The sequence below is a fragment of the Nestor notabilis genome, unplaced genomic scaffold (assembly GCF_000696875.1).
Source record: "Nestor notabilis isolate BGI_N333 unplaced genomic scaffold, ASM69687v1 scaffold12725, whole genome shotgun sequence".
In the NCBI taxonomy this organism is placed as follows: Eukaryota; Metazoa; Chordata; class Aves; order Psittaciformes; family Psittacidae; genus Nestor; species Nestor notabilis.
Genome location: NW_009929960.1, coordinates 5,304 through 26,297, shown reverse-complemented (window position 1 = coordinate 26,297; position 20,994 = coordinate 5,304). Strand labels below are relative to the sequence as shown.

The following is a 20,994-nucleotide window of genomic DNA, read 5'->3' as shown; positions in this document are numbered from 1 at the left end:
TTCCAGCGCCTCACCACCCTCACAGTAAAGAACTTCTTCCTTATATCTAACCTGAAATTCCCCTGTTTAAGTTTGAACCCATTACGCCTTGTCCTACCTCTACAGTCCCTAACGAAGAGTCCCTCCCCAGCATCCTTGTAGTCCCACTTCAGATACTGGAAGGCTGCTATGACGTCTCCATGTAGCCTTCTCCAGGATGAACAGCCCCAACTTTCTCAGCCTGTCTTCGTGCGGGAGGTGCTCCAGCCCTCTTTATCATTCTCGTGGCCCTCTTCTGGACTTGCTCCAGCAGCTCCATGTCCTTTTTATGTTGAGGACACAAGAACTGTACATAATACTCCAAGTGAGGTCTCACAAGAGCAGAGTAGAGGGGCAGGATCACCTCCTTCGACCTGCTGGTCACGCTTCTTTTGATACAGCCCAGGATAATGCCCACATTTAATGACTTTAAACTGACAGAAGGGAGATAGAAATGAGCTCTTGTCAGAAGTTCTTCCCTGTGAGGGTGGTGAGGTGTTGGCACAGGTTGCCCAGAGAAGCTGTGGCTGGCCCCTCCCCGGCAAATTGGATGGGGCTTGGAACAATGTGGGCTAGTGGAAGGTGTCCCTGCCCATGGCAGGGGGTTGGAACTACATGAATTTTAAGGTCCATTCCAACACAAATAATTCCATGATTCTATGATCTCTGCCTTTTCCCCCTCTGCAGCTCAGGGCTTTGCCTCAGAGAGGGACTTTGAGGAGTACGTCAAGTTGGACAACCGCTCAGGCAGTGTGTTGGCTGCCATTGTGTTCAAGCACCACTTCCAACAGAGCACATCCCCATTGCCGCTCCAGGTGAGTGGAGCCCAGAGGGGAGGAGGACCTGAACGGGGGACACAGCCCCCTCCTGCCACCTGCGACACCCCTTTTGTGCTCCTTACAGGTCGACTATGAGCTACGCTTCAAGTACAGCCCAAGGAACGCACCACGGAGTGAGCAGACGGGTCTGAATCCCAACCTGGACCGGGACTGGCACACCAGCTACCTCTTCCCACTCTTCCAGCTGCCCGGTCCCCGGGAGGCCAAGTTTGCTGATGGTGGGACACCGGGTGAGGGCCACATCTCCTCTGCTGGGGGCTACTTCATAGCTAAAGGGATGGGTGTGATTTTCTGTGCAGATACTTGGCTCGTTGCAGAGATTCACTGAGGCGCTGAGCTTTTAAATAAATAGTTTTATATAAAAAAATCAATTTAATTAAGTTAATTTTAAAACATAATCGATTTTATTTACATATTTTAAATATTTATTTACTATAGTCATTCTTTATAGTATGTATTTAAATTTTATCTTATGACTTCTGTGGCAGTCTGGGTACTTTTGCTGAGCAGGATTGGATAAGAATAATTTTTACTTTGATTTACAAAAATACAAAATTTACATAAATTTTGTTAAATTTAAATGTTTTGAGGTTTTTTTCCTTTTATATTTTTAATTGAAAACTTCTTTCAGGCTCCAAACTGCTCAGTGTTTGTCATGCTCTTTAAGTCCTTTAAAAGTGAATACAGCAATTCTGTGGTTTGAGCGTAGGTTTTTCAGGAAGCCAAACCACTGACCAAGCAGGAGGCAGCAGGACATTGGCGCTGGCTCAGGACTTGGTTCCTTAGGAGCTGCTTCTCAGCTGCAAAGGGGAGATTTCCCTTGGCTGGGTTTCTCCTTCCATCATTCAATAGCGATGTCAAAAAGATTGAGAGGCTGAGAAAGCAGGAGAACAGGTTTTGCTTTCACAGTGTAAATAAACCTGAGCCCCAGAGGTTGTTGGTTCTTCTGGTTCCAGTGTTCTGCAGGACGCAGTGACCAGGAGCTCAGATCAGTTCCCTCCCTACAGTGTTTGCTTAGTAAATTAGTTAATATAAACCAGCCTCCATGATCTCACATTCTTAGTTTTTCCTTCTCTGACTTTGTCATTTGAAGCAATTAACTTTCAAAATGCTCCTCTGGGGCTTCATGAGCAGAATTTGGGTTTCCATGTGGCAGAAATACCACATAAAAATAAACCAGTTGAAAATTAAATATCATAGAATCCCAGACTGGTTTGGCTCGGAAGGGACCTTAAAGCTCCATCAGTTCCAACCCCCTGCCACGGGCAGGGACACCTTCCACTAGAGCAGGTTGCTCCAAGCCCCATCCAACCTGGCCTCTTTTTATGCACAAAACTTTAAGGCAGATGTGTGAGTAACAGGATATATTCTTCCTCACCAAAACCTCTGTAGTATCCTGTATTCTCTTGGATTACAAAAACAAAAGGGACCAACCACAAGCTCAGTGACATTGGTGGTGGTAAATGATGGAGAGTCTTCCCTCTTCTAAAGATATAGCCATGTCTGCAGAAAGGCCACTGCAGTTTGAATTGAGTTTTCCAGCCAGCTGCTTTGAAATGATTATAGGAGACCTAAATGGCTGATGTAGATCCTTCCCGAGCCCTTCTGTGTCCACAGGAGGGTGTCGATAGTCGCGTTTAGTTTGCTTTTCCTACAAGCTCTTTTTTGTTCCCTCCTCTTCTTCCCAAGCAATCCCTCCACAACATCTGTTTCTCTCCTTCTGCCAACACCTCCCTCCAAACCCTGGACCTGTCCCTATTCCCCTGTGTTGTTTCTTCATGCAGGTTACATCCGGGAAGGTTTCCTGGCGGTGCAGCATGCAGTGGACAGAGCCATCATGCAGCACCATGCCAATGCCAGCTCCGCCAGCCTGCTGAAGAACATCACGGTGGTGGTGCAGCGCTTCCCCTACCCAGAGTATGTCAACGACCTTTTCCTCCTGGCCATCCAGAACCAGCTGCCCCTGTTGCTCATGCTCAGCTTCACCTACACCTCGCTCAACATTGTCCGTGCCGTTGTGCACGAGAAGGAGAAGAAGCTGAAGGTAATGCAAGTGGTGAGACAGATGAGTGCTGCCTTGCCTTTGTGGTGTTTCCCAATGGATGCTGCCTTTAAATGAGGAACAAAATCCCTGTGGGGTGTGGAGCCAGCAAGCAGGGGGTGGGGATGGCATCAGATTAGCAAGTCCCAAGGAGGAATGTCGCTAATCCTGCTGTCAGGACACGGCTCAACTCTCCTTGCTGTGCAGCCAAGGCTGATTGGTGTTTTTCTTGAACTGGAAGGTGGCTTGGAGAAAGGGCAACACTTGTGGATTCAGAGCTCAGTGTGTGGGAAGCAAGTTCTTTGTGTCTTGCATGTAGAAACCCATGTGTCTGAGCCGTGTTGAGAGGGTGGCTTAAGCTTGGCTGATGGTGGTTGTGACAGAAGGGCTGAGTGTGCAGGGCTTGGCTTGCTCTGGGTGTTAGGTTGTCCTGTCCTCTGCCCTGCTGGCACTGGCTGCCGTGGGTTTGGGTTCAGCTCAGCTCTCTGGGGAAATGTTCTCCTGCACTTCGAGGGTCCAGGGAGGTGGGGGACACCATGTGATGCTAAGGCTGCACAGGGCCACTTTGGTGGCACCTGGGGTTGCCACCTTCCCCACTAGTGCTGCAGGGCAAAGCCACCACCACCGTGACCAAGGTCTTTACCTCACCCTGGCCATGCCTGGGAAATGTGGGTGCAGCCCTGGGTGACAGTGTGACCTCCCTACAGGAGTACATGCACATGATGGGCCTCAGCAACTGGTTGCACTGGAGTGCCTGGTTCCTCATGTTCTTCCTCTTCCTCTTGGTGTCCGTGTTTTTCGTCACTGTCCTCTTCTGTGTCAAGGTGAGTGTCCTTCCCCCGGCCAGAAGCTCTGTGCTGCATGGCACAGGGATGACAAGGCTCCTCTCCCATGGGCTGGACTGTTCTGGTGTCTCAGGACACCTCCATGTGTAGTGGAGGCTGGAGCTGGCCTTTTCCAGAGCTGGGTGGACAGTGCTGACCCCACAGCTCCCTTTCACAGCAAAGGGAAGCTCCTCTGGAGGGAGCTGGGGGGTTGGAAGCACCATGGGCACCAGGGAGCCCCAGGCATTCCATACACAGCCAACCATCCTGCTCCCACCCTACATGCCCTTGGAGGGACTCGAGCTCTCCTCTTTCTTGCCCACACCATGAGAGGCAGGAGTTGGCTGCCTGGATGCTGAGCAAGGTGTCCCCTGCCTCTCAAGACCCCGTGTCACATGGGGGCAACTTGTATTTCCTTCCTCCGAAGTGCTCTAGGAGAGCCTGGGCATTCTCAGCCTGTCATCTCTGTCTTTAACCCATGGGGGACATCAAGTCTAAGGTGCCCACGTGGGCAGCCATGGGCAGCTTCAGCATGGGGTGTAACCACGTTTTCTTGGTAGGTGAGTGAACAGGGAGCAGTGCTCACCAACAGCGACCCCACACTGGTGTTCACCTTCCTCGCCATCTTCTCCATCTCCTCTATCTCCTTCAACTTCATGGTGAGCACCTTTTTCTCGAGAGGTGAGTCCCTCCCTTGCTGCCTCCTGTGTTGCTGACCCCTGGGGCTGGGGGAATGTTATGGGCCTCGGGGTGTAAAATCTTTGGTTGATTTTGGTTGGGAGGCAGCTCTGGAGGTCATTGGTCCATCCTGGGACCACTGGGCTGGCTCCAGAGTTACATGAGGTTGCACAGGGCTCTGTGCTGGAGAACTTGCTGTAACACGTGGAGGCAGGGACCTTTCTTCCCTTTTTTGGATGCATTTTTCCCACAGTGCATGGGAAGGGATGTGTGTCCTGTTGCTTCCCAGTCCAGACAGGCTCATGCATTAGGGCCTCATCTGTCTGTCTCGGTCCCAGGACACTCTGGTCTGGGGAGGACAGGGTGCTTCTGCAGTGGCCCACCATGGGGTTGGGTGCTGCTCCTGCCTTGACATGGGACATGGGCACGTCTTTGTCCTGCTCCCATGTAACCATGTTTCATGCAAAAGGCTTGAATCTCCCTGCAGGGAAAGCTGGTGGGAAGTATTCGGTGGCATCACCATGTTATTGATGTTTTCCTTCCCGCTTTTCCTTGTGCTGACAGCAAATGTTGCGGCTGGCCCAGGGGGCTTCCGAACAATAGGTCGGGCCTGCCGCTGGCGGCTTCCTCTACTTCTTCTCCTACATCCCTTACTTCTTCATCTCACCCCGCTACGACCTGATGTCCCACAGCCAGAAGCTGGCATCCTGCCTCATCTCCAATGTGGCCATGGCCATGGGGGCACAGCTTATAGGCATGTTTGAAGGAAAAGGTGAGCAAGGGTTTCTCCTCCCTTTGGGAGGCTAGCCAGCCTTTTGGGTTGGGTTGGATTGGCTTGCATGTGGCGTGAAAGGTGGAAAGAAGTCATCATAGAAACCCAGACTGGTTTGGATTCGAAGGGACCTTAAAGCTCCTCCAATTCCAACCCCGTGCCACAGGCAGGGACACCTTCCACTAGACCAGGTTGCTCCAAGCCCCGTCCAACCTGGCCTTGAACACTGCCAGGGATGGGGCAGCCACAGCTTCTCTGGGCAACCTGTGCCAGCGCCTCAGCACCCTCACAGGGAACAGCTTCTGCCTAAGAGCTCATCTCAGTCTCCCCTCTGGCAGGATAAAGCCATTTCCCCTTGGCCTGTCACTAGTCAGGGTCACAAAGTTAGGGAGAAGCATTTTCCTGCTCCTAACAAGAGCCGTGTCCCTCCAGACCCATGCTTCTGGCAGTCTGGGCTGTGCAAAACACCATCATCTCTTTAATTACCAAACAAATTCTGGTCTAAGGGATGGGGATCCATTGCATTTCGTCCTTCCCAATATATATCTGTAATTTCTGTGTTAATAGAATATGCTGTTGATTCTGGCAGAGGCCATGCTTTTGCGAAGTGATGCAGAGGTAGGCAGTGCCTCATGTGCCTTGCAGGAACTGGCATTCAGTGGAGGGACCTCATGAAGCCCATCAGCGTGGACGACAACTTCACCTTAGCCCAAGTGCTGGGGATGCTGCTCCTGGACTCAGTGCTCTATGGCCTGGTGGCCTGGTACGTGGAGGCTGTCTTCCCAGGGGAGTATGGTGTGCCCCATCCGTGGTACTTCTTCTTGACGGTGAGCATTTCTTAACACCCCTTCCAGTGGGCTTCATGGGCATCACTCAGGGATGGGCCCTGCTTCTGTGCTAAACTGAAGTACAAGGCTGACCTCCAAAACCAAGGGGTCTGCAATCTATCCTTAGTAAAGGCTGAAGCAGCTGGATATTTTTACTGAATATGAAGGTTTTCTTGGCTTTAAATCCTTGTTCCCAACACTTCTTGGTGTGCAGGATGCTGTTAAACATTTCCATGCCCAAGTGAAGGCATTGGAGAGAGGAGCCCCAGGAGCGAGTAACCAGATCCAGTCATTTGAAACTTACGAAACACTGCTGTCTGGATGGGCCTGGGTGGTCTGTGTCCTGCTGCCAGTCCCCCCGTGCTGGTACCAGGGGATGGGTGACTACTGTCACCCCATCAGCTGTGCTGCCCTCGCTCTGCCAAGTCAAATGTTTGGCATCATCTTTAGTGGCTGCAGCAGTTACTGCAGCTCAGCTGGTGGCTCAGAATTCCTTAAGTCACGGTGATGCCATCAATTTTGATCCTGTGGATAGATCACTTGTCATCAGATCAGGAGGTTTTTCCTCCCCTCTTCTAAATTCCTTATCCCAGCATGGTTTCACACTACCATCCCACTTCCTCTTGCAGCTAGACCAGGGTATGGAGATCCACTGTCTTCCAAAAGCCACAGCAGGATGTTGGTTTTGCATCCAGGAGCTGTTAAATTGTTATTTCCACGCAGATTTAAGCTCCCAAACACTTATCTCTATTTCTAGAAAGCCAGGGCAAAAAAAAAAAGCCGTAATTACAGCAGCTGGATCCCAAGCTTTTTGTATGTATTTGGAGGTGGTGATCATCCATTGCATGGGCTCTTCTGGGCAGGCTGCTTCTACAGTTTTGCTTCTCATGGAAGTGTTGACCTTTTCTATGGGAGTGTAGATGGGAAAAGATGCCTGTGTAATCACAGGCAGTCCTGCTGTAAGGGAGAACCAAGGGAAGGCAGCAGGGCAGGGGAAGCACTGTCATCCTCTGTCTGACCTGCCTGCTGAAGATGCGCTGGTTGGCAATTCCCAGGCCAAGGAGAGTGGGTTGGGAGATCCCTGGGAGGCACCTGCATGGGAGGAAAAGGGTGGCCAAGGCTGGGGACAAGAGGTGGTCTGAGCCTGTGCCTGGGTTTCTTTCTGCCTTCTTCCATCAGCCCTCATACTGGTGTGGGCGCCCCAGGACTGTGGTGGGAAAAGAGAAGGAGGAGGAGGAGGACCCTGAGAAAGCTCTGAAGAGCCAGTACATTGAGGAGGAACCTGCTGACCTCGTATCAGGAATCAAAATAAAGCACCTTTCCAAGGTACCGTCTGCCCAGCACAGCACTAACACATTGTGACATTGGTTTTGTAAAACCAACTGCGTGCAGGCAGCTTCCTCATCATTTCCCTGCCCTCTTTGCCTAGGGCTCTGCTCCTTGGCTGCTCTGAGGCAGGTAAGGCTCTTCCCTAGAGCTGACTGCATTTTGGCATGGACTGAAGTGTTGGGTACTTATAGGTGTATTGAACATCTGTATTTAGCTTGACATGTTTGACATATTTGACATCTGTATTCAACCTGTTGACCTCTGAATTTAACCTGAGTGAGACCTGTTGTCTAATGCCAACAGCATGTGAGCATCATGGGCTTTGCCTGTTGAGTGGAGCGGAGAGGGCAGGTCTGAGAACAGCGTCAACTCATTACTGTGATCTCCTCAGGTCTTCAAAGTGGGAAACAAGATGAAAGAGGCAGTCAAGGACTTAACAGTGAACATGTATGAAGGGCAGATCACCGTCCTGCTGGGACACAATGGTGCTGGGAAGACCACCACTTTGTCCATCCTCACAGGTAGGATGGGACTGGCACATGGCAGGGAAAAGCTGATGGCTTGACTTGCAAAGGGGGGCTGAACCCCGTATCTGAGGTTGAGGAGGGGGTTTTCCCTTCCCTGGAGTACTTTCGGTTCACTGAGCTGTTGGCCAGGGCTACTGGGGTAGTGAGAGGCAGGTCACTGCCTGGGGCGATGGAGGGAGGGTGGGGGTCCTTGCTCAGCCCTCCTTGAGAGTGGGGTCAGCCAGTGGGGCAGTGACAGCTAGTCTTTGTGTTGCAGAGCCCTGAGAAGAGGAAGGACCTGCTGTAAGATGGGTCTCTGTAGGCTTTGTCATGATAAGGCAGAGAGGGCATAGGCCAAGAACCAGTCTTTGTCATTCTTAAGCTGCTGAGCTCTGGGCAGCCTATTTGGTGGACATGGTAACTTGATGGTCCTCCCTTCCCTGTTCTCTGTCCCTCTGTGCCCATAGGACCTTCCCAGGAGGTCTGCCCTGGCCTCACCTTGACCTGTGCCAGGTTGAGAGCCAGGATTGCCTCCTGCTTCCATCCTTGCCTGCCCGCTCTGGCAGCACTGCCACTTCCACCTCCCACCATGAGGATGTTCCTCACCCACCTGTGGATGCCATGAAGCCCATCCTGCATGGCAGGAGAAGGCTTCTGCGCCCGAGCTTGAGCAAGAGACTGCCTTGCTCCAGCTTCTGGCAGAAAGCTTGGAGAGGGATGCAGAGCAGAACCCTCACCTTCCGTTGTGTCTGCTTCCACCAGGGCTGCACTCTCCAACGGGCGGGCAGGCGTACATCAACGGCTACGAGATCTCCCAGGACATGGTCCTGATCCGCCGCAGCCTGGGCCTGTGTCCCCAGCACGACGTCCTCTTTGACAACATGACGGTGGAAGAGCACCTCCACTTCTATGCAGGGGTGAGCACAGGGGAGACAGCCTTGGAAGCACCCTGCAGTCACCTGTGGCTTCCTGAGGCTGGGAAAGCATGGCGAGATCCGTCAAGTGTGTCCAGAAGAGGCCACAGAAATGATCAGAGGGCTGGAGCAGCTCTGCTCTGGAGACAGGCTGGGAGAGATGGGCTTGTTCAGCCTGGAGAAGAGAAAGCTCCTTAAGGGGAGACCTCCGAGCAGCTTCCAGTGCCTAAAGGGGGCTTACAAGAAACCTGGAGAGGGGCATTGGACAAGGGCCTGTAGGGACAGGCCAAGGGGGAATGGCTTTAACCTGCCAGAGGGGAGATTGAGATGAGCTCTTAGGCAGAAGCTGTTCCCTGTGAGGGTGCTGAGGCGCTGGCACAGGTTGCCCAGAGAAGCTGTGGCTGCCCCATCCCTGGCAGTGTTCAAGGCCAGGTTGGACGGGGCTTGGAGCAACCTGGTCTAGTGGAATGTGTTGCTGCTTACTGCAGGGGGGATGGACTAGCAACCTTTAGAGGTCCCTTCCAGCCAAAACCATTCTCTGATTCTATCAAAAGCAGAACAGCCTTTGCCTCCTCTTTCCACCTCATCTGCAGGCAGGAGCTCCTTGCTTGGCTGATGGAGGAGTAGAGGGTCACGGGCAGCATGGCTCCGTGGAAACCCCCACACGAACTGTGCCAACTCCTTCAGGGTTGGGCGGGAATCCATCTCCGTGTTTCCCCACCTTCCTGACTGGCAGTGTGGTGGGGTTTAGCTGCCAAAGGCTGATGTGGTGGGAAGGGTCTTTGCCAGCTTCACTGACACCTGCAGGCAGGCTTAACTCTCTGTTCCCCTGTCTGGCAGCTGAAGGGGTACCCACCCTCCAAGTGCCCTGAGGAGATCAACCACATCCTGAGGATCCTCAACCTGGAGGACAAGCGCCGCTCCCTGACCAAGGCGCTCTCTGGTGGGATGAAGCGCAAGCTCTCCATTGGCATCGCCCTCATCGGGGACTCCAAGGCAAGCATCTTCCATGGGGCTCACCTCATACCTTTCTTCCTGGGCCAGTGGTCCTTCTAGTCGCTCTGATGTTGTTTCTTACCTGTGGTGAGCCAGTGGGAGTTGCAGGGACAGTGAGGAGAGGGCCGGAGCACCCTCACAGAGGGACAACTCTGAGGACAACACCCTGTGGCTGTGGTGCAGCTCTGCTGCCTGGTAGCTGCTCCCCCAAGCAGGATCATCACATGCATGCTGTGAGGTCAAGGCTCCTTCTGGGCCCTGGGGTTGCAGCTTCTTGCACTGTTGTACCTCTCCCACCCCTTTCTGACTAGCACCCATCTCGTCTGTGCAGGTGGTGATGCTGGATGAGCCTACGTCAGGAATGGACCCAGCCTCTCGCAGGGCCACATGGGACCTTCTGCAGCAGCAGAGGAGCAACCGCACCATCCTGCTGACCACCCACTTCATGGATGAGGCTGACCTACTGGGAGACCGTATCGCTATCATGGCCAAGGGCGAGCTGCAGTGCTGCGGCTCCTCACTCTTCCTCAAGCGTAAATATGGTAAGGGAGGAGCAAGCAAGATGTGCTTGAGGTCTTCTCCATGCCAGGAATGAGCAGGAGGGGGATACAGGGCAGGGAAGGGGACCTGTTGCTCCTGGTCTGTGGCTGCTTACTACCCATTGTGCTATTCTGCCTCAGGCCCATCCCAGCATTTGCTCCTGCATCGTGCCCATAGCCCAGGCAGTCACTGCTGCTCTGTGGAGCCTCAGCCTCCCTCTGCTCCAGCACCACAGGACCAGGCTGGGCTGTGATTTACTCTCCTCTCCCTTCTCTTGTGCCTCTGTCCAGGAGCAGGATATCACATGGTGATGGTGAAGGAGCCCTACTGTAACCTGGGAGAGATCTCCCGCCTCATCTGTCAGTATGTGCCCAACGCCACCATGGAGAGCAATGCTGGGGCAGAGCTGTCCTTCATCCTGCCCAAGGAGAGCACACACAGGTAATAGCATCGTCCCCTGCTTGTCCTCATCTTGGGTCCCCTCATCTAGATGATCTCCAGAGGTCTCTTCCAACTCTAATGGTTCTGTGATTCTGTGATCTGCGCACACTGGGGCACACACTGTCCTCATGGGCTTGCTGGAAAGGGGAGCTGCTCTTTGCATCAGCACTGGTCTTGGGAAATACAGTTTATTTCTTCCCCTGAGTCTGCTGGTGCACTGGTCTTGTGCTCCCATGGCCACCATGTCTCTGCCCATGCACTGGTTGTTCATAGCTGTTGGTGGCTGTGGTGTGGATCAGGCTCCAGAATCAGATCTATGGATAGCTGAGGCTGCCTGTGGCAAGAAAGAGCAGAAGATAGAGCCCAAAAGCTGCTCTTGGGGAGAGTAGGGTGTTTAGTGCAGCAGGACTCAAACCAGCTGCAGGACCAATGCCCAGAGGGTCTTAACCTCGGGGTGTCCCCTTCTCATGAGCATCAGCATCTAATGCCTCGCTTCTTCGTCCAGGTTTGAGGCCCTGTTCACGGAGCTGGAGCAAAGGCGGGAGGAGCTGGGCATCGCCAGCTACGGCGCCTCCGTCACCACCATGGAGGAGGTCTTCCTGAGGTAGGCGGGGGGAGGCTGGCCCTGGTGGGGGGTCATCTGGTGGTGACCAGTCCCCTGTGCTTCAGTGACCAGTGCCCTACACAGCTCTGTGGGGCACACGTTGGGTTTTGTCTCTTGCGTTTGTCTTCCTCAGCTTGATCAAGCACAAGCAAGGATCAAGCACAGCAAGGATCAAGAACAGCTCAAGCCTGTCTGGGTCTGTATTTCATCACTCACTTTCCCTCCTGGCGCAGGGTTGGGAAGCTTGTGGACTCCAGCATGGATATCCAGGCCATCCAGCTGCCCGCTCTCCAGTACCAGCACGAGAGACGCTCCAACGACTGGGCCATGGATGACTCCAGCAGCCTGAGTGGCATGACAGACATGACAGATGACAGCGGGGCACTCATTACTGAGGACTGCTCCAGCATCAAGCTCAACACCGGGGTGAGTGCTGGGGATACCGGTGCAGCAGGAACAGGGACAGAGCATGGGAGGTGGGGCTTTGGAGCAGGGTTACCCAGTGGAGCCTCCCCCATGGCTGGTCTTGTGTGTGGTTTGAAAGATTGATTTGGAAGGTCAAATTAGAATCTGCATCTTTAGGGGCAAATTATTTTTAGGGTTGTTGGCATTGCTCACTACCATCCTCTTCATCTTGAGGTCTACAGAGATGCTCTTGGACGTGTCCCAGGTGACCTAACGTGGTTTTTGCTCTATCACTTGGGATTTCCAGCAGGGAGATGAGAAAAACCATCTCCCTTCCCTTGCTAGGCTATGTTTCATTCATATTCCTGGCAGCCCTTCACTGCCCACTGCCTATGTGCCTGTGATGAATTTCCCCGTACTTCTTAAGGGCACGTCTCGAAGGCAGAAGGAGAGAAAGATGTTTGCGGGTTTAAAGAGCAAAGAAGGTGCTTGCAGGGGATGGGAGCTCCCAGGAGCCTCAGCCGGTCGTGTGGGCAGGCAGCCATGTTGCACTAATCCTGTTGTGAACCTCAAGCACTGAGAGGTGGAGGAAGGTAAAGGTCATGGCTGAGGCTGCTTTTAACACCTGAGATCCCAAAGTGACTGCATCCCGTTGGGAAGCTGTGGAGTTTGGTGGGCTGGAGTCAAGCAGCTGCCTTGCTCATGTCTTTACAGGCTTGGATGGAGAGCAGGCTCTGCTGTGGGCTCATGGGCTATGTGCAGGTGGTTGTGGGGTCATTCTCCCCATCAGCTGCATGGGGTGATGTGTCTGCTGGGGCTCACTTTGACCTGACTTCTCCCTCTCCCAGTTCTACCTGTGCTGTCAGCAATTCTACGCCATGTTCATGAAGCGAGCCATGTACAGCTGGCGCAACTGGAAGATGGTGGCAGCGCAGTTCCTCGTGCCTCTGATCTTCACTGCCTTTGCCCTCGTGGTGGCCAAGACCTTCCCAGGGCCCAGGGACTCGTCCCTGCTCCGGCTGACACTGGAGCCCTATGGCCAGACCATCGTGCCTTTCAGCGTCCCAGCCACCGCGGCTCTGCCACAGAGGTTGGCCGAGCAGTATGTGGAGCTGCTGGATGCCCAGCGCCAGTCACCGCTGGAGGTGCTGGGTGAGGAGGGTTCAGGGAGTGCCTGTGGAGCAGGCGATGCCCAGGGGGATGTGCAGGAGCCACCTATTTCTCTTGGAGGGCCCTTGGTGTGGATGGCTCAGGTCAAAGCTTGGCCTGTCTGACCTGTCTCCCTGCATGGGAGAGTCCATAGAACCATCTAGTGGTCTGGGTTGGAAGGGACCATAAAGCTCATCCAGTTCCAACCCCCTTCCAACACCTCCCACTAGAGCAGGTTGCTCCAAGCCCCTGTGTCCAACCTGGCCTTGAACACTGCCAGGGATGAGGCAGCCACAGCTTCTCTGGGCAACCTGTGCCAGCGCCTCAGCACCCTCACAGGCAAGAACTTCTGCCTAAGAGCTCATCTAAACAGACATATAGATAAGAAGTATGAAGTTATCTGACATGTCTAGAACTATTTATTGCAGAAAAATTCAAGTTTCAAAGAGCTTACAAGGTCTCCTGTCACATTTCCACTCAGTGAAATGTTCAATTCAGAATAGACTCATTAAATTAACTGAACCAAATAACTGGTAATCCCTGAAATAAGAGTTCAAGAAGTGCTCTAAACAGACATTACCAGGTGAAAGAACTGCAGAAATACTCAGTTTGAACAGAATTTGAAGTCATCCTCAGTATCTCGGCCCCCTGCAACAGACATCAGACAGTGGCCAAGTTCGAACATTTCTGTTATTCCAAAATTGAGGATAAAGTTTCAGGAACTCTGAAAAACTTCAGTCCCACAGTTGGCAGGACCCCTCCTCACCTGAGCAGAGCTGTGTTCCCCATAGCTCTGTGTTCATGACCATCATCAGGGCTAAGGGTAGGCCACCAGGGCTGGGGCTGCATGGGGTCTTTTCCAGTTGGCCACAGTGGTGGATCCAGCTCACGAGAGCCATGGTGTCTGGCAGGTGGCCTGGAGGAGTACCTCATCTCAAGAGCCTCTGAGGAAGGGGGAGCCTTCAATGAGCACTACATCGCAGCCGCCTCCTTTGAAGGAGCTGGGAACCGCACGGTGGTCACCGCGCTCTTCAACAACCAAGCATATCATTCCCCTGCCACAGCTCTGATGCTGGCTGACAACGCTGTCTTCAGGGTGCTGGCGGGCCCCAACGCCTCCATCACAGTCACCAACTACCCTCAGCCCCGCAACATCACTGAGAAGGCCAAAGACCAGCTCATGGAGTATGTCTGATGGCACAACGCTTGCTTTCCTGCTTGGGATCATGTCTTCCCTGTGGGCAGCTTGGCTTGGTTATATATCAGTGGAGGAGTCAGGCTGGAGCTTTTCAGACCCAAACATAGCTGTGATTATACTCTGAAGGTCAGGAGAGCAAAGCTGTGTAGATGACTTACCTGCCTGACCCTATGCACATAGCTTCAGGGGTTGGGTATTCCCCTCTAGATACTGGTTGAGGTTGATTTTCCCTGGGTTCTCAGAGCAGAGGGAGCTGCATGGCCCTCTGCATCCAGGGTCTCTGAACCTCACCTGTACCTGAGGGGACATGTGTGGGACGCCACAGAGGCAGGGTGAAGGTTTGTGGTGTACTGGGTGGACTGTGTGCAGGAGATGCTTATCTTAACTGAGGAGCACTTCTATTGTGGGATGTTCTGCATGCTGAGTGGGCGTAGCCTCCATAAGGAGCACACTGTGGGTGTGCTGTCCCTGTGTAGCCTTAGCCTTGGTGCCTGTCCTGACCTGCCCCACTGCTGTCCTTGCAGAGGCCAGACCGGGTTTGCCATCGCCATCAACCTGCTGTATGGCATGGCCTCGCTCGCCAGCACCTTTGCCCTGCTGCTGGTGAGCGAGCGTGCCATCAAGGCCAAGCACGTCCAGTTTGTCAGTGGCGTCTACGTGGTCAACTTCTGGCTTTCTGCCCTGCTCTGGGACATCATCAACTTCCTCATCCCTTGTGCTCTGATGCTGGTGAGTCAGCCCTGACACCTTCCTGTCTTCTCCTTGGGTGGGAGCTCCAGGTGCTGCTCCTCTGGGAGGGCTGGGATGTGGGGGGTGTGGGGAAAAGGATGAGGCCACTGGCACTGCCTCAGATAATAGAAGGGACCAGCAGGAAAGCTGTCCCTTGGTCCTGCTGGGAGCAGGGCCATGGCAAACCAGTTGGGGCAGTTGACTGCAGCCTCTGGCACCTGGACACTTGGGTGCAGGCAGTAGAAATCCTCAGGTACATGGGAGCATGGAGAGGAATTCCCCAGATCTGCTCTTCTGTATCCCAGTCTGAGAAAGGAGGTTTCTGTTTGGGGCAGGCATGGGCTGCTGGTGGAAACCATCTGGGGGGGTGGTTTTCTGGGTCAGTGCAATGCTGCTGTTACCTTGCTGCCTGGGCCGTTCAGACAAGGAGACATCACTCGTGGTGAAGACAAACATGCATCTCACATCACTGTGCCCCAGGTGATATTCCAAGCCTTTGGCGTGCAAGCCTTCACCCAGGACAGCCACCTCGTTGATGTGATGCTGATCTTCCTCCTTTACGGCTGGGCCATCATCCCCCTCATGTACCTCCTCAGCTTCTTCTTCTCGGTGGCAGCCACAGCCTACACCCGCCTCACCATCTTCAACATCCTCTCAGGCACAGCCACCTTCCTCGCGGTCACCATCATGAGCATCCCAGGTGGGTCGCTGCCCTCTGTGCCTGCCCAGCACTGCACCGTGCCATCACCAAGAAGATCCAGCCCCCAGAGGGACTTTCACCCCAGGGCTGTCCCCACACTAACAAAAAAAAGCAAACCCTATGACAGTCCATTCTTACCCATTAAACATGACAAAATGTATTGGTTTTCCATCTGAACTTGGAAGTATCAGGATCTTTCTCTGAAACCAGCTAACTCCAATCTGTTGATCCTCCTGTGTTCCTTTTTCAGAGCTGGGCCTGGTGGACCTTTCCAAAACCCTGGATAAAGTCTTTCTCATCTTACCCAATTACTGCTTGGGCCAATGCATCAGTGACTTCTACCAGAACTATGAGTTCATTCAGTTTTGTACCTCCTCTGTTGAAGCTATCTTCATCTGCAAGGCATTCAGTGAGTCTCTGTGTTGGTCCTCACCTGCCCATCCCACCGTAGCCACACCAGGGAGTCTCTGTGGGGTGGATGGTGGAGCTGGGCAGTGTCATGGGTCCTCTACCCCAACCTGGGCAGTAGCTTCAGGTACCATTTTAAAGCAAAAATTGGGCAGCATTTGACACTCTCAGGTGATCCAATTATGGAATCTTTTCCTTAGTAGTGATTTGGAGGAGATGGGGGCTAGGGAAAGTTTCATAGACAAGTAAAGAAATCCCAGTCACAGGAGTGACTTGATTTTCTCTGTGTGCCCCCACTGGGCATCTTCTGCTAGACCCCCTCCAGACCTAAATCCTCTGGTGGGAAGCGTTGGAAAGAGCTGCAGGCAGGGAGTCCAATGTGGGCTGGTATGGAGATGAGGGTTGGAAAGAGTTGTGGGCAGGGAGCCCAGTGTGGGCTGGGATGGAGATGAGCCCAGCAGAGCTTTGGGCTCACAGCTTCCTCTGGAGCTTATCTGTCCGTCCCCAGCGTGTGGCTTGATCCAAGTCTTGATTTTTTTCCACCCCTGCTCAGATATCAGTTATCAGATGAACTACTTTTCCTGGGAGACACCTGGGATTGGACGATACCTGACCTCCTTGACCATCCAGGGTTTCTCCTTCCTATTCCTCCTTTTCCTCATTGAGACAAACCTCCTCTGGAGACTGAAAACTTTGGTCTGTGGCATCTGCAGGCGGCGAAAATGGGTGAGCTGAAGTGGTGGATGGGAGGGAGAAGTAAGGTGCCTGCCAAACCAAGCCCAGGAGTCCCTGTGAACTGGAGACAGGCCCTCCAAATCACCTTCCCAGGGAGCATCCCTGGAGCAGGATGCTTGGAGGGGCTGGTCCTGTTAAGGATATAGCTTGACAAAGGGACTGAGGCATCCCCAGAGGTGGCTGATTGAAGGGATGGAACCTATCTGGGTTGGGGGCTCTGGAGGAACCTGTTTGTCCCACAGCAGCCAAGAGTATTTTTATTCCCTGGTGTGTAGGTGGCACTGCTGAACAGAGTGTCTGTGCTGCCAGAGGACCGGGACGTGGCAGATGAGAGGAAGAAGGTTTTGGAGTCGCCACCAGAACTTCTGTCTTCTCTCAGCAGCCCTCTGGTCATCAAGGAGCTCACCAAGGTGAAGAGAGCATGGCCCTTCCTGAGCATTCTGCTGCCCGCTAAGCCACGGTCCTTGCGGGGCTGGTAAAGTCACATCTAGCTGTGTTGTTGGGTGGTGACAGGCTTGGCTTGTGCATTGGTCTCCACCAGGTCTACGACAGCCGGGAGTCCCTGCTGGCAGTGGACAGGATCTCCTTGGCAGTCAGCAAAGGGGAATGCTTTGGCCTTCTGGGCTTCAATGGAGCGGGCAAAACCACTACCTTCAAGATGCTGACTGGTGACGAGAGCATCACGTCAGGGGATGCCTTTGTGGATGGCCACAGCATCCTGGCCAACATCAAAAAGGTACCGTGGGCTGCACGGTGGAGGGTGGCATTACAAACAGTCCTGGGGTTGGGCTGGGCCACCTTGCAGAGTGCCTCTGAGGGGGATATGGTTGCAGCTGCCAGGGCTGGAAGTAATATCCCAGGAATGTGGAGTCCTTATGTGGCCATGTGGAAGCAGTCCCCTCTTCACCGGGATGACAGATATGAAGCAGATGGAAGCCAAACCTTGCGAGGGTGGTGAACCCTTCATCAAAGGATTTAGCCCCATAGCTGGAAATGTGAAAACTGAGTTAGTGACAGTTGGATGATGGTCTCTCTAAAACAAGCAGGTCAAACCTTTCCAGAACCCTGCTAGAGGTCTACTTGCTCAGTCCCTTGGGAAAAGCAAGAGATGAGCAGGGGTCAGGCTTTCAGTTCAGTCCCTGGATGCCTTTACCACTGTCAACCCTAGACGATGTCAGGCAAGGATAACATGGGGTGTTTTGCCCTGAAAGCATGGCCCTGCTTGCCTCCTCCCCTGGGACTCTGCCTTCTGTTGGGCCCTTGTCCCTGGAGGAGACCAGAGTATGGGGAAGGTACAGACCCTCCAGTGCTTTCCTTCTCCTGAGATCCATCCGGAATGGCCACTCACAACGAGGAACCAGCTTGGGAAATGCAGGGTGAGACCACACAGTTGCTGTCACAGAATCGTTAGGGTTGGAAGGGACCTTTGGAGATCATCTGGTCTAACCCCCAAGCATGTCCAGAGGCACACTGCATATGTCCATCCCCACCACACCTACTGCTCCAGCAAACGGGGAATTTCCCTCTTATTTCACTTGAAGCTGCAGCTCAGTGAGCAGAGGTGCAGCAAAATCCTGTGAGTGCCAAGGCACCTCCTGGCTTGGAGACCTCCTTGCAGGGACCTGTCTGTGAGCTGATCCCCACTGGGTTCCTCTTGCCCCAAGGTGCAGCAGCGGATCGGCTACTGCCCACAGTTCGATGCGCTCCTGGAGCACATGACAGGCCGCGAGACGCTGAGCATGTACGCACGGCTGCGGGGCATCCCCGAGCGCTACATTGGCAGCTGTGTGGAGAACATGCTGAGGGGGCTGCTGCTGGAGCCCCATGCCGACAAGCTTGTGAGGACCTATAGGTGAGAGGAAGCATGGAGACACCCCCTGCCCCTCCTCTTGAGTGGCTATTCCTGTGCTCATACTGCGTGTCTCTGTTCCCGTTTGCCTCTCCTTCCGCAGTGGTGGTAACAAGCGGAAGCTGAGCGCTGGCATTGCCCTCATCGGTGGTCCCCCGGTGATCTTCCTGGATGAGCCCTCCACAGGCATGGACCCTGTGGCACGGCGTTTGCTCTGGGATGCAGTGACACGGACACGGGAGTGTGGCAAATCCATCATCTTCACCTCCCACAGGTGACACGTGTCTAGGCAGGGCTTTGCATAAGAGATGAAAGGGTGGTCAGGAGTGTGATGTGGTCCAAGGGATGGGACCCTCCTCCAGAGCATGGTGGGTGGGCACTGGCTGCGGCTGGTATGGCTGGCTTTACCCAGATGTCCCTCTTCCAAAAGCCCAGAGAGAAGGGAATCCACATCCAGCCCCTTTCCAGAATCTTCATAAAGTCACATGCTGGTTTGGGTTGGAAGGCATTGTAAAGCTCATGCAGTTCCAACCCTGTGCCACGGGAAGGGACATCTTCCACTGGAGCAGGTTGCTCCAAGCCCCGTCCAACCTGGCCTTGAACACTGCCAGGGATGGGGCAGCTGCAGTCTTCCTCTGCTCTGTCTTGGTGCTCCTGCTCCACTAAACAAGTCCTCTTCTGTCCTGCAGCATGGAGGAGTGCGAGGCCCTGTGCACGCGGCTGGCCATCATGGTGAATGGGCAGTTCAAGTGCCTGGGCAGCCCCCAGCACCTGAAAAGCAAGTTTGGCAGTGGCTACACCTTGCTGGCCAAAACAAGGAGCGAGGAGGAGGGTGAGCTGCTGGCCTTCAAGGCCTTCGTGGAGAAGACTTTCCCAGGTACCGTGAGCTGCTGGAGCGGTTGCACTCTAAGGAAGGGCAGGATGCTGGTCATGAGCTTCAGCAGTTTCTTAACTCAGAGCCTCTCCTTGCTCATCTCTCCCAGGCAGTGTCCTGAAACACGAGCACCAGGGCATGGTACATTATCACTTGACCAACAAGAACCTCAGCTGGGCACAGGTAAGGGGATGCTGGAGTCCATCCCACCCTTTGCAGGAGGCTGGATTAGCAGCCCAGTTCCTGCCCCTTTGCATGCTATTCATGCTTTGCTTTCACACTCCCTTTTCTTCCAGAGCCTCTCCCTGTCCAAAATCCAGGTGATTTATAAAGCCATGTTAATTAAGAAGTGTTTTTTCTCCCTGACCCTTTCCCATCTCCTGGCACAAACAGATCACCTGCATGTACGATCAGTGTGTGAGCTCACAGGGTGCACCATGGGTGCTGAGCTGGGACCACTCCATCCGACCCCCCCCAAACTGACTGCCCTTGACTGCAGCCCTCCAGAGGAAAGCAGGGTCTCCCTGGAGCAAAAGCTGATTTTGCCTTTGTTTGTACATAGGATCATGGACTGGTTTGGGTGGGAAGGGACCTTAAAGCTCATACAGTTTCAACCCCCTGCCACAGGCAGGGACACATTCCACTAGACCAGGTTGCTCCAAGCCCCATCCAACCTGGCCTTGAACACTGCCAGGGATGGGGCAGCCACAGCTTCTCTGGGCAACCTGTGCCAGCGCCTCAGCACCCTCACAGGGAAGAACTTCTGCCTAAGTTCTCGTCTCAGTCTCCCCTCTGGCAGGTTAAAGCCATTCTCCCTTGTCCTGTCCCTACAGGCCCTTGTCCAAAGCCCCTCTCCAGGTTTCTTGTAGCCCCTTTAGGCACTGGGAGCTGCTCTAAGGTCTTCCCTTAAGGAGCCTTCTCTTCTCCAGGCTGAACACCCACAGCTGTCTCTCATATATATGTTTATATACAACATATATTTTCAAATGGGGTCAGGTACTCTGCTAAATAACCCATCTCCTGGCTTCCCACTGCCCTCCTGCCAGGGAAGGTGTCACTTCACCCAGGTTTCCCTTGAGGAAAAAGCTTCCTCTGCTTTCCCAGTTGCTGGCAGTGGGGTTCTGTGGCTAAGGTACCTGCACTAACTGCTGTGCTGTCCCTTGCAGGTCTTCGGGGCCTTGGAGAAAGCCAAAGAGAAGTATCACTTGGAAGACTATTCCGTGAGCCAGATATCCCTGGAGCAAGTCTTCATGAGCTTCACTCGCTTCCAGCACTACACAGAGGACAGAGGGAAATGAGCAGAAGCCCCCACTGGTGCCCTTCATCACGGACTGGCCCTGCTGCCTATACATAGTATATATAGAGACAGTAATTTATATATCAGCGTGTCTTAAATACTGTATAAATGTAAGAAACCTTTCACCAGGGGGGGAGGATGGGGCCGTCCCTTCTGCCGTGGGGAACACGGGTGGTGTGTATGCCACGCGTGCCACCGCGGGTCCGTGTGTGCGTGTGCATGTGACACTTCCACTCTCCAGCGTTCCTTCCCTTCTATACAGCAAAAACAAAGAGCCCAACACGCAGGGGGAAGCCTGGATGGGTGGGGATGGGTATTGGG

The 20,994-nt window shown here is 53.6% G+C and overlaps 1 protein-coding gene across 2 annotated transcripts in view; it reads left to right on the top strand.

Moving 5' to 3' along the window:
• Positions 1 to 20,752, top strand: part of ABCA3 (ATP-binding cassette, sub-family A (ABC1), member 3) — a 24,781-nt gene extending 4,029 nt beyond the window's left edge. For both annotated transcript variants that reach the window (XM_010015222.1, XM_010015221.1), the window contains exons 3-31: positions 706 to 833; positions 922 to 1,087; positions 2,642 to 2,901; positions 3,606 to 3,722; positions 4,283 to 4,403; positions 4,965 to 4,969; positions 5,004 to 5,172; positions 5,818 to 5,999; positions 7,179 to 7,325; positions 7,720 to 7,849; positions 8,597 to 8,751; positions 9,589 to 9,744; positions 10,076 to 10,286; positions 10,575 to 10,725; positions 11,231 to 11,329; positions 11,563 to 11,755; positions 12,583 to 12,886; positions 13,795 to 14,068; positions 14,606 to 14,810; positions 15,291 to 15,510; positions 15,761 to 15,919; positions 16,472 to 16,644; positions 16,929 to 17,063; positions 17,195 to 17,389; positions 18,318 to 18,505; positions 18,606 to 18,776; positions 19,192 to 19,379; positions 19,486 to 19,559; positions 20,543 to 20,752. In XM_010015222.1, coding sequence (XP_010013524.1) covers positions 706 to 833; positions 922 to 1,087; positions 2,642 to 2,901; positions 3,606 to 3,722; positions 4,283 to 4,403; positions 4,965 to 4,969; positions 5,004 to 5,172; positions 5,818 to 5,999; positions 7,179 to 7,325; positions 7,720 to 7,849; positions 8,597 to 8,751; positions 9,589 to 9,744; positions 10,076 to 10,286; positions 10,575 to 10,725; positions 11,231 to 11,329; positions 11,563 to 11,755; positions 12,583 to 12,886; positions 13,795 to 14,068; positions 14,606 to 14,810; positions 15,291 to 15,510; positions 15,761 to 15,919; positions 16,472 to 16,644; positions 16,929 to 17,063; positions 17,195 to 17,389; positions 18,318 to 18,505; positions 18,606 to 18,776; positions 19,192 to 19,379; positions 19,486 to 19,559; positions 20,543 to 20,674 — 4,808 coding nt within the window. In that variant the 3' untranslated portion in view covers positions 20,675 to 20,752. The remainder of the gene's footprint in view (positions 1 to 705; positions 834 to 921; positions 1,088 to 2,641; positions 2,902 to 3,605; positions 3,723 to 4,282; positions 4,404 to 4,964; positions 4,970 to 5,003; positions 5,173 to 5,817; positions 6,000 to 7,178; positions 7,326 to 7,719; positions 7,850 to 8,596; positions 8,752 to 9,588; positions 9,745 to 10,075; positions 10,287 to 10,574; positions 10,726 to 11,230; positions 11,330 to 11,562; positions 11,756 to 12,582; positions 12,887 to 13,794; positions 14,069 to 14,605; positions 14,811 to 15,290; positions 15,511 to 15,760; positions 15,920 to 16,471; positions 16,645 to 16,928; positions 17,064 to 17,194; positions 17,390 to 18,317; positions 18,506 to 18,605; positions 18,777 to 19,191; positions 19,380 to 19,485; positions 19,560 to 20,542) is intronic.
• Positions 20,753 to 20,994: the final 242 nt, after the last annotated feature.